This window comes from Oncorhynchus mykiss, chromosome 23 (genome assembly GCF_013265735.2).
Source record: "Oncorhynchus mykiss isolate Arlee chromosome 23, USDA_OmykA_1.1, whole genome shotgun sequence".
Lineage (NCBI taxonomy): Eukaryota > Metazoa > Chordata > Actinopteri > Salmoniformes > Salmonidae > Oncorhynchus > Oncorhynchus mykiss.
Genome location: NC_048587.1, coordinates 30,643,502 through 30,660,406, shown reverse-complemented (window position 1 = coordinate 30,660,406; position 16,905 = coordinate 30,643,502). Strand labels below are relative to the sequence as shown.

The following is a 16,905-nucleotide window of genomic DNA, read 5'->3' as shown; positions in this document are numbered from 1 at the left end:
CAGGCATTGCTGACGTATGCCAGATCTTACAACACCTGGATAGGTATTTTAAGTATCAGCTAGCCACATCATGTTATATGCTGTGTTTGTGTGCTAGTCAGAACTATGAAACTCGTAAATGTCCGACTTGCCAACTGGTTGAACGTGGCACATGTATAACTACAACCAGTTAGCAAGTCTGACATTTCAGAGTTTCCTAGTTCCGACTTGCATGTGAACACGGCAATAGTAATATGTCAGTCGATAACGGGGCACGCAACCATTGGTTGATGTATGTAACGTCTGAGCAGGGGAACCTGACCATACTCTATATAATGGATGAGATAGTCCACCCTAACAATGGGAGACATTGTTGCAAAGGCGGAAAAGGCAGGTGGGAGGAGGTGAGATCAGGTGGGAACAGGTGGGAACATTCTAGCCAATGAGAGGCCAGATATGCGTGTGAATCAACAACTGCGATATAAAAGTTTTTCTTGAAAAAACGAAAAAAATTGTTGCAGAGATGCCACGTGCGTCTAACCTGGGTACCAGTCTCTTAAACTAATCCACTCCCTGTACTCCATGTCATGTGCCAAAGCAATAACAAGGAGTGGAATGTTAGCTTAAGAGACTGGTACTCAGACTAACATGCATCCACTTATATCAGTATATTTGTAACAACCTAAACGTTACGAAAATTCTGTTCGATCAAATAACCCTCACTCAGCAAATTAGCAATACAAATTTCAGTTGACCAAATCCGGCAGTCTCTCATAGACCTCCGTGCCCACTTGTTCTGTGTAGGCAGATTTTGACGGAAGTGGAGCCTCTCACTTTGCCTCTTCCTCTCTGGCGGTAATCAGTCTGCTAATTACGAGGCTACTGAGCTCCCTCTATGCCTGAATAGGGTGATTGAGTCAGTATACTTAGCCTAGTTTCAGGATTGAGAGCCCTCACCATCCCCACTCTTGAGATAGGATTAATTAGTTCATAGGTTAAACCCCCACAGTTTAAATCACAAGTAATCTGAAATGGATAGTCACTGAGGTTGGACTGGACAGTGACATGTACAGACTCTGAATAAAACCACAATACAATGTCAGAACATTTTTTATTAAGAGTACAAATTAAAAGTATCAATTCGATACAGGCATCAACAAGGTTATACAATAAATGTACATTCCTTTTGTATTTTGAAATTCTATCATTTTAAAAGAAGGCTCTGTCTATTGTACTATACAGTTCATAAAGGCAGGGCATACAAGGAGTGAGTATGCCAAAATTGAGCAAAATAGATGCAAAACAATGTACACTGATTGGACAAAATATTAAGAACACCTGCTCTTTCCATGACAGACTGACCAGGTTAATCCAGGTGAAAGCTATGATCCCTTGTTGATTTCACTTAAATCCACTTCAATTGGTGTAGATGAAGGGGAGGAGACAGGTTAGAGAAGGATTTTTAAACCTTGAGACAATTGAGACAGGGATTGTGTATGTGTGCCATTCAGGGGCTGAATGGGCAAGATCAAATATTTAAGTGCCTTTGAATGGGGTATGGTAGTAGGTGCCAGGCTCACCGGTTTGTGTCGAGAACTGCTACGCCGCTGGGTATTTCACAGTTTCCCGTGTGTATCAAGAATGGTCCACCACCCAAAGGACATCCAGCCAACTTGACATAACTGTGGGAAGCATTGGAGTCAACATGATCCAGCATCCCTGGTGGAACGATTTGTGGGGCCGAGGTGTGCAACTCAATATTAGGAAGGAGTTCTTAATATTTTGTACACTCAGTATACTCTGTATAATCAATTGGTGGGACATATTGTCCTCCAGAGGGCAGTAATTGTACTGTAATAGACGGTAGTCAAATTAACGTCTTCAATGTTGTGATGTGATGCAATGTGCTTTGGAATTAACTATGTGGTCACCTTGACCACAGTGGTATCCTTCCAATTAATATTTTAATATTACAATCATACCTTTAATGAACAGATTTACCAGTCAGTAGTAGCCTATGACATGTTGGCCTACTGTGGATTTACCAATCTAATGTAACATCTTGAGAAAACAACACAGGAGACAATTCTAATCAAATGTAGGACATCTGTCTAATCCACAATTGATTATTTCAGACATATTTTGTGCCTGTTTTGCAGGTAAGAGAAATAGCCTTTCCTCAAACTAACTCTAGATGGCAACAGTTAGTCAGGGGCAGTTTATCGATTGTATCTGGGACTCACCCCAAATTTGGTTTGCGAGAGATCTGTTCTTAATGGGTTCGATGTATAGGTTAGTAAATGTAAGTCGCTTTGGATAAGAGCGTCTGTTAAATGAAAAAATATGTCAATGTTAATCCCAGCATTGCTACATCAAGAGTAATACAGTGACTGAAGATTTGTCAGCAATAAGTTTTAAAAAGTGACAAAGAGCACCCCAAACAGTCAATATTGAGGTACTCTTTATTCAAAATAGCCCACTCTGGACTGTTGCACCAAAAGCAGTCAGATGCCTTTGACTCCCTCTTTTTAATAAGATAAGAGGACATAGTTAAAGGTTAAATTGTTGTACATATATTTACTCTCAGATTAAACTATTTTAAGAACATTGTCTGGCACAAGTGCAGTGTACATCATAGATCTTTGTTAATGCTTAATGCTACATTTATGTTCTGGTTAACACTGACAAAATATTTTCAGGAAGTGCATTGTTATTTTTTCAGTCTACTATTAATATTTTTTCCTGTATCAGAATAGGTACAGATATAAAAGAACCCCAATGAAAACAGAATATGTGCAAAGAGAACCGTCTGTAACCATAGAGAAAGTGTTCTCCCATTATATTACTGTAAAAAGACAATGAAAATACAGATATAAGACATTACAATTAATATAAGTATAATGCCCATCAACCACCACAGATAGGCTATTACATACAGCATTTATTAATTGGCGTGCCATAATCATTAAAAGATGTTAACAACTCCTGTAGTTGATCATCTTTTATGATCAGGTGCAAAGCTTGTATCATGCGGGTGATGAGATTCTGTGGTTATTTTCTCTGTCAGTGTTAAGTTAAGCAATGCATGCGGTCTTATTTCAAAACATGTCCTTAGGGGAAACTGGAAATGGTGTCTAGCAGTCTTTAAAAATTCATGATATTGATCTTACTGACTGAAATCCCCTCCAACAACTGTTTTTTCAATATCTGGTAAATAAGTCAACATCTGCTTCCAAAGAGAGCTACAGTTGTACCACTGGTTAGACACCTTTATCCAGCTGAGTTATACCAGAAAGAAACCCAATTATCCATGAAGAACTTGGGAATCAATTACCAAATATTCCATTAGGTAAAATCATTGTCTAGTCTTGTAACTTGACCAAACGAATACCTTAGACCTTAAATGGCAGCTCAGCCCCTTCCAATGTTAGTGTGCTATCGACCTCTGTTGCTGTTTCTCTGTTTATTATATGACAGCATATGACAGTGGTATGGTAGCATAACCATTTACAAACTAAGTAAAGCCCAGGGAAGTTTTGTTTCTGTAGTGGTGGTTTTCAATACTTTCCAAAATAATCAAGCAAGCAAGACACCTTTTTACAGAAATGTAAATTTCATGAAAAATTCAGTAATAGATCAATTTCTTGATCATGTTAAAACAACACAAGAGGCCTAAAGCTTTATTAAAAGTTGAATGCATATCTATTTCTACCCTTTTGAGTGTTTACAACAAAGACAATATACAGAATAGAATAAAATATGCAACATTTTTTTTCATCTTAAAATTAGTTAATGTATCATAATCCTGGAAATTGAGTTAAGATTCCGAGATCAACCCCTGGCATGGTGATATTAAACGTAATCAAGTATACATTCTAGTTGAGACCAAAACAGGATTTTAGATGCAATACCAAAATAGATTGATGCCAATGGGGCATAATTGTCTGTACTCTGCAACAATAAACACCCGAAAGATGTCAGTAGCTTATGAGTCAGATGAGATCAAGACATGCAGTTGTCTGTTATTTTCCCATTCGCTTCATTTGATCAGCTGTTGTCCAACTGACAAATGGCACCTGTTCATTTGGTCGAGGCTGGAGGAATTCTGCACTTTAAAAACAAATATTGAAGACACAAGGTAAACATCCTTGGAGTATAGATTTGAATAGGATATACTGTATCTCCACACTACTGTCCATGCTGCTCCAATCGTGTTTTGGTCAGAGAGGGTTTTAAAGGGTTGTGATAAATTAGGACATTATTGGTAAAATGGATTAAACAATTAACGATATTTAGGTTTGGCAATCAATAGAAAATATATTTATTTCATCAGTTCCCTGCCCATGTCTTAGAGGATGAAAGAGGATGAAATAAACAGAAGACGTGATAGAAAACAAATATTTCCTAAAAACAAGTTGTAAATTGTATCCGATTTCAGCATTCAAACAGTTATTTTTCTCTTAAAGCATAAAAGTCTTGTAACACACCACATGTCTTTGGAGTCAGAAGGAGCCATTGGGACTCTCCTGACTCCCGCTGCTCTCTGGTGGTTGAGTGATTTTGAGATGTGCCAGTTGGTTGAGCTGGTGCTTGTTGCAGACTGGGATCTTGTTAGCCTGCAGGCTCATGGTGTGGCGTGAATACCAGTCCCGCTGGAACGCAGCCCTCACCTGTTCCACCAACGTTGAGTTCCTCTCCTTCAGCCCCTCTGCCTGACTGATCACCATGCCTGCTCCAGCGTTGAACATAAACTCATTCCCCACCCAGTCAAAGTTCCCTATGGGACAACAGACACCCGCCAAAGCATTAATCAGAAATATAGATTAAAAAGTACTAGCCAAAGAGTCAACCCACCTCACAAGCAAACTAATCAACCCACCAACCAGTGACAGGCCAATAATTGAATAAACAAATCAATAATTCGTTCATTCGAAAAATACATATTAGTCATCTGAAACTCATGGAAGTAAACTCGCCTATGTACACAGCACTGTCTGTCACTATGAATCTGTTATGGTTGATTCCCTGTAGCGTGCCATCTCTCTGCTCCCTGGTGCTGAAGAACTTCTGCACAAAACACACAGAAGGGCTGGCTTAGCAGTAGTGATGAATATGTTTTACACGATATACAGCACTTAAGGTTTGCAGGTACCGTAGAGATTATAATATGATGTTATACAGTTTGTATCCAGTTAATGAGGATGTAGGTGTGTGGTGTCCAATAATGTATTGTAGGTGCACACTCACAGCCTCCAGTGAACAGTTAGGGAGCTCCATACACAAGGTCTTCAGGGACCACACAAAGTTAAAGGTCAGGGGGTGTGTCTGCTCCCAGCAGCTTACTAACAGACGCACTTTGATGTTTCTCAGGATCAAGGCCTCCCGAAGCATCCCATCTATACTTGACCAGTATCTGTCCAGGTAACAAAGAGTTACAAACACTTATCTGTTTGGTAATGACTGGTAATTATACACACAGTTACACAGTTTTATCCTATCAGTTTCATTCTATCAGTTATCATTGTGTTGTATAAATGGGCATGTGATACAATGCTAACAATAAGATCATCAGGTGCTGTCAGTATTACAGATTGCTCACCTGTGAGAATTCCTGTTAGTGAGAGGCAGGTAGTCTGTAATGGATATGTAGATGAACTTCTTGGCCTTTTGGATCACATAGGATATGGCGTCGAGGTCTCTGGTCCTGTCTTTAGGGCAGAAGACATCTGGAGAGCTCTTCCACAAGATGATAACAGATACTTAAAATCAGTGGAGAGTAGAGAACTGAGGTCCTCATGTCAATGCCAGGACTATATAATGTGGATGCAATCAATCATTGTCATTGTCGTCATCATCATCACCACACCTCTTGGAGCATATCTTTGTCACAGCCTCTCTAAGAGTAAAATTATGATGTCTAAAGAGGTCATTAGTATTCAAACAGCAGCGTTACCTTCTCTCTACTGGTATCTCTCTAGAACTGATCCTGTCTCTGTGTTATTTATTTCTTGATATGTCTCACTCCCCTCTCTGTGTGTAAGCAGAATGTGGGTGTGTGTGATGAGAACAATGACAGATCACGGTTCACATGGATTGTTATCAATAGCGCCAATGATTGACGCTTCCTCTGCATTTCAGAAAGGTTAATCGACATGAAGGGATGGGCAAGCCTGATTTATAGCGAGCCAACCACATGTTTTCTGTTGGAAGCAATGCCATCTTTCATCCAGTCAGCATACATAAAACATGAACTGATGAGTTATAGCGAGCTGTATAAGAAATTGCTTTTAATCGTCACCTCTCTTGAAAGTTATTACAACTGTGGGAGGACGTTGAAAATATTTACATCATATCAGGACTAATAAAAAGGTTGGAGCCAAGAAAAGTCTTCGCTAGGCAAATTATATCCATAAATATTGGCAATTTCTTATTGCTAGCAAGAAAAAACCCACAGAATTCCTAATCTCAGAACGGTATAAATTAATTGAATATAAAGATGAGCTTGTCTCTCAGAATGATAAAAAAAAACATTGATACATTAGTAACGGAATGAGTTTTTCCCTGACTATGTAACCAGACATGGAAAAACTCAAGGACTTTGTTATAAGGTCACATCTTAAGGACAAACTCCTGGCCTTAAGTATAAAGCCATGGGTGAGAATGTCACTCACAGAGAGAAAGACCTCAGCCTTGGTGTTGTTGAAGAGAAGTGGGAGGTTTTCATCTTTGTTCCACAGGGCACTCAGCCTCTTGGACCAGATGGACGGTACAAAGTCCTTATACTGCAGCTGCCAGTAGAGGTTGAATACCCTGTGCAGGTCCAGTGCCAGACAACTACAGTTGTAGATGATGATCCCCAGTTCTTTCATCTAAGAGACAACAAAGCAACAACAGGAACTTCACCCACACCCAACTTGACCCTTTCTCCACCCATCTCCTCTTCTTCTCCCTTCCCCCTTTCTCCACCCATCTCCTCTTCTTCTCCCTTCCCCCTTTCTCCACCCATCTCCTCTTCTTCTCCCTTCCCCCTTTCTCCTTTACTTCCATTCCCACTCTGTCCTCTCCTTCCATCTCCTACTCCCCACACTTCCATTTACCCTTCTCCCTTGTTCTTGTCTCCCCTCCACAGCTCAGTGCTTCTAGCCTCTTCAGCCCTGACCCCTCCCATCCTCCCCTACCCTCTTCTGGCCCTGGACAAGGCAAATAGTCCTCCAGGCACATCCAATCACCAGGCCTCTCCTATCCACTCTCACAACTGGGTTTTTCAAGTGATGCCCTTTTCAAGCAAGGGTTTATTTCAGAGAAGTGCTAAAGATAGACAGGCTAGGTACAATGAATGGGGTCACACTTTAATGAACCGTTGTACTTTTCCAGCTTTGAGCAGCACATGAAAGAATGTCCACATTTCCTTTTTGTCCCTACTCAATTAATTCAGTTTTCTGCCAACTATAAGGTTGCATTTGTTTCCTATTCAGTATGCTTGTGCAACCTGAGCCAATTAATGTATGCTGTTCTCCTAGGGTAAATAGCAGTGTTTGAATAAATATTTATTGCTGAGTCATGGGACAAATCACCAGAGAAGAGAGCTGTACACAGTGGCCTCAACATACCTGTCAAATATCAGAACTAAAAATCAAACAGTGTACACAATTGGTTGGTAAAAGGGTTTACGTAATCAAGGTATGGAACATAGTCAAGATGAGGTGTACTCATAGGTGGTCTCATTGAATTGGGTAAAAATGTTACAGAAATATACACAGGTACACTAGGTGAAATAATGTAGTGAATATACTAAGATACCGTGGACAGTGATCGCCAGTCCATGGTGGCACTGCCGATGTAGATGTGCTTCCTGTCCACCACCCAGAAAGAAGAGTGCAGGAAGCCTTTGGTCAGGGCAGTCATGTTAATGTAGTGCACCTCACCTACACAGGTGGGATAAGACACAGAAAATGACGGAGATAGAAATCTCAACATTTGATGTATGTTAGTATTGTGTGTAAGATGGGAGCCATGATGTAACATCCCTCCTCGAGGTAAGTGCCAAGACCATATGAATGCGCTGCAATAAAAGTAATTTCCACTATCAATAGTAATGATATACACATTATTTTCTATAAAAAGTGGCAATATACAGTACAAGTTAAAGTTTGGACACATCTACTTATTCAAGGGTTTTTCTTTATTTGTACTATTTTCTACATTGTAGAATAATAGTGAAAACATAAAAACTATGAAATAACACATTTGAATCATGTAGTAACCAAAAAAGTGTAAAACAAATCAAAATATATTTTATATTTGATATTCTTCAAAATAGCCACCCTTTGCCTTGATAACAGCTTTGCACAGTCTAGTGATTATCTCAACCAGCTTCACATGGAATGCTTTTCCAACAGTCTTGAAGGAGTTCCCACATATGCTGAGCACGTGTTGAATGCTTTCCCTTCATGCTGCGGTCCAACTCATCCAAAACCATCTCAATTGAGTTGAGGTCAGGTGATTGTGGAGGCCAGGTCATCTGATGCAGCAACACATCCTCTGCAGCAGAGGTAACTCTGGGTCTTCCTTTCCTGTGGCGGTCCTCATGAGAGCAAGTTTCATCATCAGCGCTTGATGGTTTTTGGGACTGCACTTGAAGAAACTTTAAAAGTTCTTGACATTTTTCGGATTGACTGACCTTAATGTCTTAAAGTAATGATGGACTGTCGTTTTTCTTTGCTTATTTGAGCTGTTCTTGCCATAATATGGACTTGGTCTCTTACCAAATAGGGCTATCGTCTGTATACCACCCCTACCTTGTCACAGCACAACTGATTGGCTCAAACAAATTAAGAAAATAGTCAAAATAAAGAAAAATCCTTGAATGAGTTGGTTTGTCCAAACTTTTGACTGGTACTGTATGTGGAAAGTAAATGTAGCTGTAACTCTGTTGATGTGGGTTACAACATGACTCACTCAGACGAGAGAGGCTCTTGAGCTCTACAGAGTCGATCATTCCACTAGCTATCTTCAAATTGATTCCCTTCTTCTTCAGCCCCTGCAGTCTTTGCAGCATAGCCTGACCCTGTAAGCAAGAACACAATCAATAGCATCACTATAGGTCATCCCATTCTGGTGTGTACTGGATGTGTTTTATAAGGGATGTTTAGAAAATTCCTAACATGGTAGGAAAATTACATACGGGCAGTGTCCAATCCTCCGAATCGTCATTCATGGATATACCCCTACACATGAGTATACACATTCAGGGATATACCCCTACACATGAGTATACACATTCAGGGATATACCCCTACACATGAGTATACACATTCAGGGATATACCCCTACACATGAGTATACACATTCAGGGATATACCCCTACACATGAGTATACACATTCAGGTAGCATAAAGCATAGCCATGCTCTGAAATAACATGTTACACTTTCAGGTCCCCTGTCCATTTTTAAACTGGGGTTACATTTCAGTGGAGCACAGGAAATTGCTGCAGGCTAAAGCGATTCGTTTTGCATAGCCTGGAGGCACCTTTTCGGGTCAAACTGCCAAGGCGAGCAATTAGGCATGACACTAATTACACTGAACAAACTGACTGCAGGAATGTCCAGCAGAGCTGTTGACAGAGAATTGAATGTTCATTTCTCTACCATGAACTGCCTCCAAAGTCGTTTCAGAGAATTTGGCAGTAAGTCCAACCGTCCTCACAACTGCAGACCACATGTAACTACGCCAGCCCAGGACCTCCATATCCGGCTTCTACACTTGCGGGATTGTCTGAGACCAGACACACGGACAGCTGATGAAACTGTGGGTTTGCACAACTGAAGAATTTCAGCACAAACTGTCAGAAACTGCCTCAGGGAAGCTCATGTGTGTGCCCATCGTCCTCACCAGAGTCTTGACTTGACTGCAGTTCGTAAGTCGTAACCGACTTCAGTGGGCAAATGCTCACCTTCGATGGCCACTGGCATGCTGGAGAAGAGTGCTCTTCACAGATGAATCTTGGTTTCAACTATACCTGGTAGATGGCAGACAGCGTGTATGGGGTCGTGTGGGCGAGCGGCTTGCTGATGTCAATGTTGTGAACAGAGTGCCCCCATGGTGGCGGTGGGGTTATAGTATGGGCAAACTGAAGCTATAGACAAAGAACACAATTGCATTTTATCTATGGCAATTTGAATGCATAGAGATACCGTGGCGAGATCTTGAGGCCCATTGTCATGCATCATAATGCATGGCCCCATGTCACAAGGATCTGTACATAATTCCTGGAAGCTGAAAATGTCCCATTTCCTCCATGGCCTGCATACTCACCAGACATGTCACCCATTGAGCCTGTTTGGGATGCTCTAGATCGACATGTACAACAGCGTGTTCCAGTTTCCGCCAATATCCAACAACTTCACACAGCCATTGAAGAGGAGTGGGACAACTTTCCACATGCCAAAATCAACAGTGTGATCAACTCTATGCAAAGGAGATTTGTTGCGCTGCATGAGGCAAATTGTGGTCACACCAGATACTGACTGGATTTCTGATCCACGCTCCTACCTTTTTTAAAAGACATTGGTGACGAACAGATGCATATTCCCAATCATGTAAAATCCATAGATTAGGGCCCAATTAATGTATTTCAATTGACAGATGTCCTTCTATGAACTGTAACTCAGTAAAATCTTTGAAATTGTTGCATGTTGCATTTATATTTTTGTTCAGTTTAACTAAACACCAGTGGGTAGATACAAGGGGCTGTCCAAAACTCAAGGCTGACATTTTAGCCAAACCCAAGTGTAAGTTTAACCTCAGTATAAGCAGGGCTGTTTGGATGCTAATGGCTGTCAGCTGTTTTGGAGTCTGCCTGTGTGCCAACACAGTGGATGGGCTCAGCTTTGCCTGCAACCTAGGACTACTAATGGCACATTCTGGCAGAAAGAGGACATACCTAGCCTGCAGTATGTCTATACATACAATGTGTGAGGTATGGATAAGACTGGGCTTAAAGTAACTGCCCAGTGTTTCCAGATTTCTATGAAATAGGACCTCTACTTATTTACAATAAATTATTTTTTTTTATTTCCAAATGTTTTTAATTAAGCATGTTAAAAATCAGCTTTTCTGTGTTGGAATGGTGCTGCGTTCCCCAAACAACAGAATGGTGTAGGCGTATACCGGTCATTATAAATATTCACACGTGTAGACTGCTGATTGACCAGCTCATCCTGCTCTAGACTGCTGATTGGCCAGTTCATCCCCCTCAGGAGGATGACATCATACAACTAGCATTTTTTAAACGGTCTGTTTGAGATAAAAGATTGAGGTGGGGATATTTTTGATTTTTTTCTCTCCGATGTATGCATTGACCACAAATACAAGTATAGGATGAGTCAACAACATTATTTGGGTATTAGTTAACAGAATATGAAGGTTTTAAAGGGAGATTTTCACTGGCTGATCTTTGAAGCTTATCATAGAAAGCAAGTCAAAGCAGGTGGAATAAGGGGAAAATATGTCATTTGTATTCTAGGTCAACAGTTATGAGCATCTGGTTTTGCTGACTAGAAAAAGACCATTAGTAAAACTGCAACGTAAAGTAAGCATTATGGCTAGGTGTGATAACCCACGTACCAGTGAATGGCAAGACAATTGACAATTAGACTATAGTTGCTATATTTTAATGTAAAAATAGGATTTTTTTTCAGGTTTAATAGAGATGAATTACATACATCTTTATGTGCACTAACTAATATCATATGCAAATAAAATGTGTGGTTCAACACATTAACTAGATCTCTAACTAAATACAAATATATTAGATAAATATAATACCCACTGCTAGTAGCCATGTATTCATTCTGATGCCCATGCTCAGTTGGGCATCAGTCCAAAACGATCGTTCAAAACAATATTGTGACGAAACATGCAACCCATGAACAGCAGCAGGCCCCAGAGAGGGCGCAGGGGCAGGGCAGACACTTTCATTACAGGATTCATGTTTGACCAAATCATGGTTTTAGATGGCCCAAAAATATGATTTTTTGAGTGAAATTACAATGTAGAATGTGCTCTTTCTACATTTATAGGCACCCTTTCCGTTTTCTACGGTCCATGATCTTGGCTGTCTAACTAATGACTGGGTCGAAGTGGGTATTTTTGCTGGTGACTCGTTTGACTTTGAATGTGCGTTTGCGTGACCTCAGCCAACTGTTCAGCCAAAGGCTCATTATAGATTAGGATAACAGAGAAATTGTGCAAAAATCTTTATTTTTTTACTTAACAGGCCCATGGGCTGCCATGTCACATTTTTCATTGTTTTATTTTCATACTGTTTATATGAACATATTTATTTTAAATTTTGACCAGCTTACCCAAGAAAAAAATTGTCCGGACATCTGGCACTTGCCAGAATTGCCAGATGTCCAATCCACCCCTGCTAATGCCTCACTTGGCCTGGGGGGCTACCTGGTTGGTTGTTGTGCTTACCTGCCTAGAAGATGGTAGGAAGCTTGATTCATTGTCAGAGGAGTTCAGGTTCCATTGTGGTGACACAATCTCCACAGAACGACCAGCCACGGCCAGGTCCAGTAGGCTATGCAGCCCAGCAGAGAGGGTGAGGTGGGCCGTACTATTCTCAGAGAAGGTGACATCTTCTGGAATATTCTCCACAAGCACTACCCTGTGATTGTAAAAGAGTGAAAATCATCCCATGTAATAAAGACAAATGGCTGTTTTTCAGGTTTGTAATGAAAAAGACCTGAAAGCCAGAGAAGTTTCATTAAATAAGCCCCCAAAATGTTCTTTCTAACAGATGAATTTACAGCACATTGATGTGTAGTTTGAGTCTTCAAGAGCCAATTATGTCCGTCTGTATTAGCCACAGAATCACCTGTAACTTGTGCAGCTGCCTTGGGATGTTGTAAAATTAGGTCATGTTCATTGACTTTCACCTATGACTACCTCCTGCACTATGTTTTAGATTGAGAACACCTTCCGTCTGGGCATTATCACCGAGATAGATTTTAGGGGTGAATAGAAGAGTGGCTGAACTGCCTTCTAACAGGAACACAATGGCAGAGCTCATAATGAAATTTAATACATTTTCAAGGGCATCATTCTCCCCATATGCTTTCAAGTAAAGTGAATTTTAGTATCATAAATGTAATGGAAATGAAACGTTAATGGCAAAAAGATGTCTATACCCAGCCAGCGAAGTCCGAAGACCAATAGTCAGTCATCAAGCCTGGGTTGAAATAGTACTTGTTTTCTTTGAAATACTTCAAGCAGTAGATTCAGTCTGCTTGGATGGGCAGGGTTTGCAGTTTTGGGAGTATTCCATTAGTTCCATTGCACCAGTCAAGCTTAATTAATTACAGTTAAAGTATTTGAAAGAATTTGAACCCAGGTCGTAGTTTTTTCTTTACACCACCCGATACATTTCAGAAACACTTTATGTACTTGTTTCTATTGTGTCTCCAGTAATTTATCCAGGCCTTAGTGAAAAAGGAAACCTGACAACAAACACGCAACACAGTCCTAACCGACACCGAAGTATCTATTTGAATATGCATAGGCAGCACAATGCACGTCAAACTGTGTGCTTATGCCACAAAAACATCATAACTAATTGCTCATAGCTAATTTAACACAATCTTCCAAGAATGTGCCACATTTTCCAAGAAAGTTCAGTCCAGGTTTCTTGCCATTTGGGTGACAGAGAATTGTTCCCTGCTGTCCTTAATGTTTAAAACCCCATTCTTGCCCGGCAGGTAAACATATTGGATTTAATGTGTCAGGCTGAGTACTTTAGACACACTGCATGCTATATCAAGCCTGAATGGCTCCTGCTTTATCTTGCCAGGTCATTGATTCATACCGATCCAATGCTGAGCACATATTCTTCATGCTGGGAATTGGTTCAATATTGGAGGGAAACACAGTAAATCATATAAAGCAGTAATGGGGTGAAAGCAGTGAATGGTGAACGCAGACAACAATTCATTTCCTGGCCCTGGTTGATTCAGCAAGCTGATGGAATATTGTCAGTGCTGCAAAACCAAACTGACAGGTGATGAGACAGAAACATTGACTTACTGACTAACCACTTTATTCAGGTCAGGATGTTGGAGAAAGATGAGGAATATGGTAAAAGAAGGATAAGCTGTTCAAATGTTCCATAATGAAAGCACTACATATCCCAAAGAGCATGGCAGTCAAATAAATGTATGTGAAATTAACTTGGATTGATTTAGGTCAGGATCAACAAAGTATTGTAGATTATTCTGCTAGCTTTCAATCTCTAAAACATGTATTACCAAATGCAATAACATGCAATAAACAAACACTGAAAATAGCATGCATTATCACTCCATGCATTATTTACCATTAGAATTAGAAATACGAAAGGAGCACCACACCAAATAGCTCATAATAATCATCTCATAATGAAAAAAGCAGGGAAATGGAAAACCAGCGAAGGGTAACACGTAATCTTACTAAAAACAATAAACACAACCCATTTCCCTCAGAAAATCATGCATGGGGATTCTATATGCCTGTAGACAGCAAGTAGGTTTGTGTAAAATGAGAATAGGAAGAACATTTGTTTCTGCACTAAGGCAGTCCATTGATTTATTCACAGTCAGTGCGAATTACCCCACACTTAGGTGAAATCCCAATGTGCAGCCATGTGTGTTATTTGGACTGCAGGTGGAGGATCCATAATTCACGTACAGTGCATCCGGAAAGTATTCAGACCCATTGACTTTTTTCACATTTTATGTTACAGCCTTATTCTAAAATGGAGACCCCATAGTGACAAACAAAAACTGTTTTTTAGAAATGGTTGCAAATTCACAAAAAATAACAAACTTAAAAACTACATTTACATAAGTATTCAGACCCTTTACTCAGTACTTTGTTGAAGCATCTTTGGCAGCGATTACAGCCTTGAGTCTTCTTAGGTATGACGCTACATGTTTGGCACACCTGTATTTGTTGAGTTGCTGCCACCACCATGCTTCATCGTAGAGATAGTGCCAGGTTTCCACCAGACATGACGCTTGGCATTCAGGCCAAAGAGTTCAATCTTGGTTTCATCAGACCAGAGAATCTTGTTTCTCATGGTCAGAGTCCTTTAGGTTCCTTTTGGCAAACAGAAAGTGGGCTGTCATGTGCCTTTTACTGAGGAGTTGCTTCCATCTGGCCACTCTAAAATAAAGGCCTGATTGGTGGAGTGCTGCAGAGATGGTTGTCCTTCTGGAAGGTTCTCCCATCTCCACAGTGGAACTCTGGAGCTCTGTCAGAGTGTCCATCGGGTTCTTGGTCACCTCCTTGAGCAAGGCCCTTCTACCCCGATTGCTCAGTTTGGCTGGGCGGCCAGCTCTAGGAAGAGTCTTGGTGGTGCCAAACTGCTTCCATTGAAGAATGATGGAGGCCACTGTGTTCTTGGGGACCTTCAATGCTGCTGAAAGTTTTCGGTACCCTTCCCCAGATCTGTGCCTCAACGCAATCCTGTCTCGGAGCACTACGGACAATTCCTTCGACCTCATGGCTTGGGTTTTTGCTCTGATATGCACTGTCAACTGTGGGACCTTATATAGACAGGCGTGTGCCTTGCCAAATCATGTCCAATCAATTGAAGTTACCACAGATGGACTCCAATGAAGTTGTAGAAACATCAAGGATGAACAATGGAAACAGGATGCACCTGAGCTCAATTTTGAGTCTCATAGCAAAGTGTCTGAATACTTTGGTAAATAATGTCTAAAAAACTGTTTTTGCTGGAGCAGACTGGAGCAGACTGCCATGTGAAATGGTAAAAGCTATTTTGATAGTAGCATCCAGGGCTCTGTGAATGTTACCCATTTATAGTGCCTTCAGAAAGTATTCATAACGCCTGACTTATAGCACATATTGTGTTGTTACAGTGTGACATCAAAATGGATTACATTTATTTTTTTCTCACCCATTTACTGACAATACCTCATAATGACAAAGTGAAAGCATGTTTTTAGAAATACAGAAATATCTCATTTACATAAGTATTCACACCCCTGAGTGAATACATCTTAGAATCACCTTTGGCTGCTATTCCAGCTTTGAGTCTTTCTGGGAAAGTCACTAAGATTTTCCCAGAACATTATTATTTAAAAAATTCTTCAAGCTCTGACAAATTGGTTGTTGATCATCGCTAGACAGCCATTTTCATGTCTTCCCATAGATTTTCAATCTCATTTAAGTCAACACTATAACTAGGCCACTCAGGGACATTCAATGTCATCTTGGTAAGCAACTCCAGTGTATATTTGACCTTGTGTTTTAAGTCAATGTCCTGCTGAAAGGTGAATTTGTCTCCCTGTGTTTATTGGAAAGCAGAGAATCAGGTTTTCTTCTAAGATTTTGCCTGTGCTTAGCTCCATTCCATTTCTTTTTATCCTAAAAAATCCCTAGTTCGTGCCGATGACAAGCATACCCATAACATGATGCAGCCACCACCATGCTTGAAATTATGAAGAATGGTATTCAGTAATGTGTTAGATTTACCCCAAACATAACACTTTGATTTCAGGACATACTGTTAATTTCTTTGCCACATTTGTTGCAGTTTTTCTTTAGTGCCTTATTGTAAACAGGATGCATGTTTTGGAATATTTGTATTCTGTACAGGCTTCCTTCTTTTCACTCTGTCATTTAGGTTAGTATTGTGGAGTAACTACAATGTTGTTGATCCATCCTCAGTTCCCTCTTATCACTGCAATTAAACTCTGGCCTCATGGTGAAATCCCTGAGTGGTTTCCTTCCTCTCCGGCAACTGAGTTAGGAAGGACACCTGTACCTTTGTAGTTGTAGTGACTGGGTGTATTGATCTACACCATCCAAAGTGTAATTAATAACTTCACCATGCTCAAGGGAATATTCAATGTCTGCT

General features: G+C 40.4%; 1 protein-coding gene across 1 annotated transcript in view; it reads right to left on the bottom strand.

Moving 5' to 3' along the window:
• Positions 1 to 1,073: 1,073 nt before the first annotated feature.
• The window catches only part of LOC110502560 (inactive phospholipase D5-like), a 74,438-nt gene continuing 58,606 nt past the window's right edge, over positions 1,074 to 16,905 (bottom strand). The window contains exons 3-10 of the mRNA XM_021580679.2: positions 12,462 to 12,654; positions 8,938 to 9,046; positions 7,780 to 7,904; positions 6,651 to 6,848; positions 5,579 to 5,715; positions 5,227 to 5,392; positions 4,956 to 5,046; positions 1,074 to 4,756 (exon numbers count right to left, since the gene is read on the bottom strand). Of these exons, the coding sequence (XP_021436354.1) occupies positions 4,482 to 4,756; positions 4,956 to 5,046; positions 5,227 to 5,392; positions 5,579 to 5,715; positions 6,651 to 6,848; positions 7,780 to 7,904; positions 8,938 to 9,046; positions 12,462 to 12,654 (1,294 nt within the window). The 3' untranslated portion in view covers positions 1,074 to 4,481. The remainder of the gene's footprint in view (positions 4,757 to 4,955; positions 5,047 to 5,226; positions 5,393 to 5,578; positions 5,716 to 6,650; positions 6,849 to 7,779; positions 7,905 to 8,937; positions 9,047 to 12,461; positions 12,655 to 16,905) is intronic.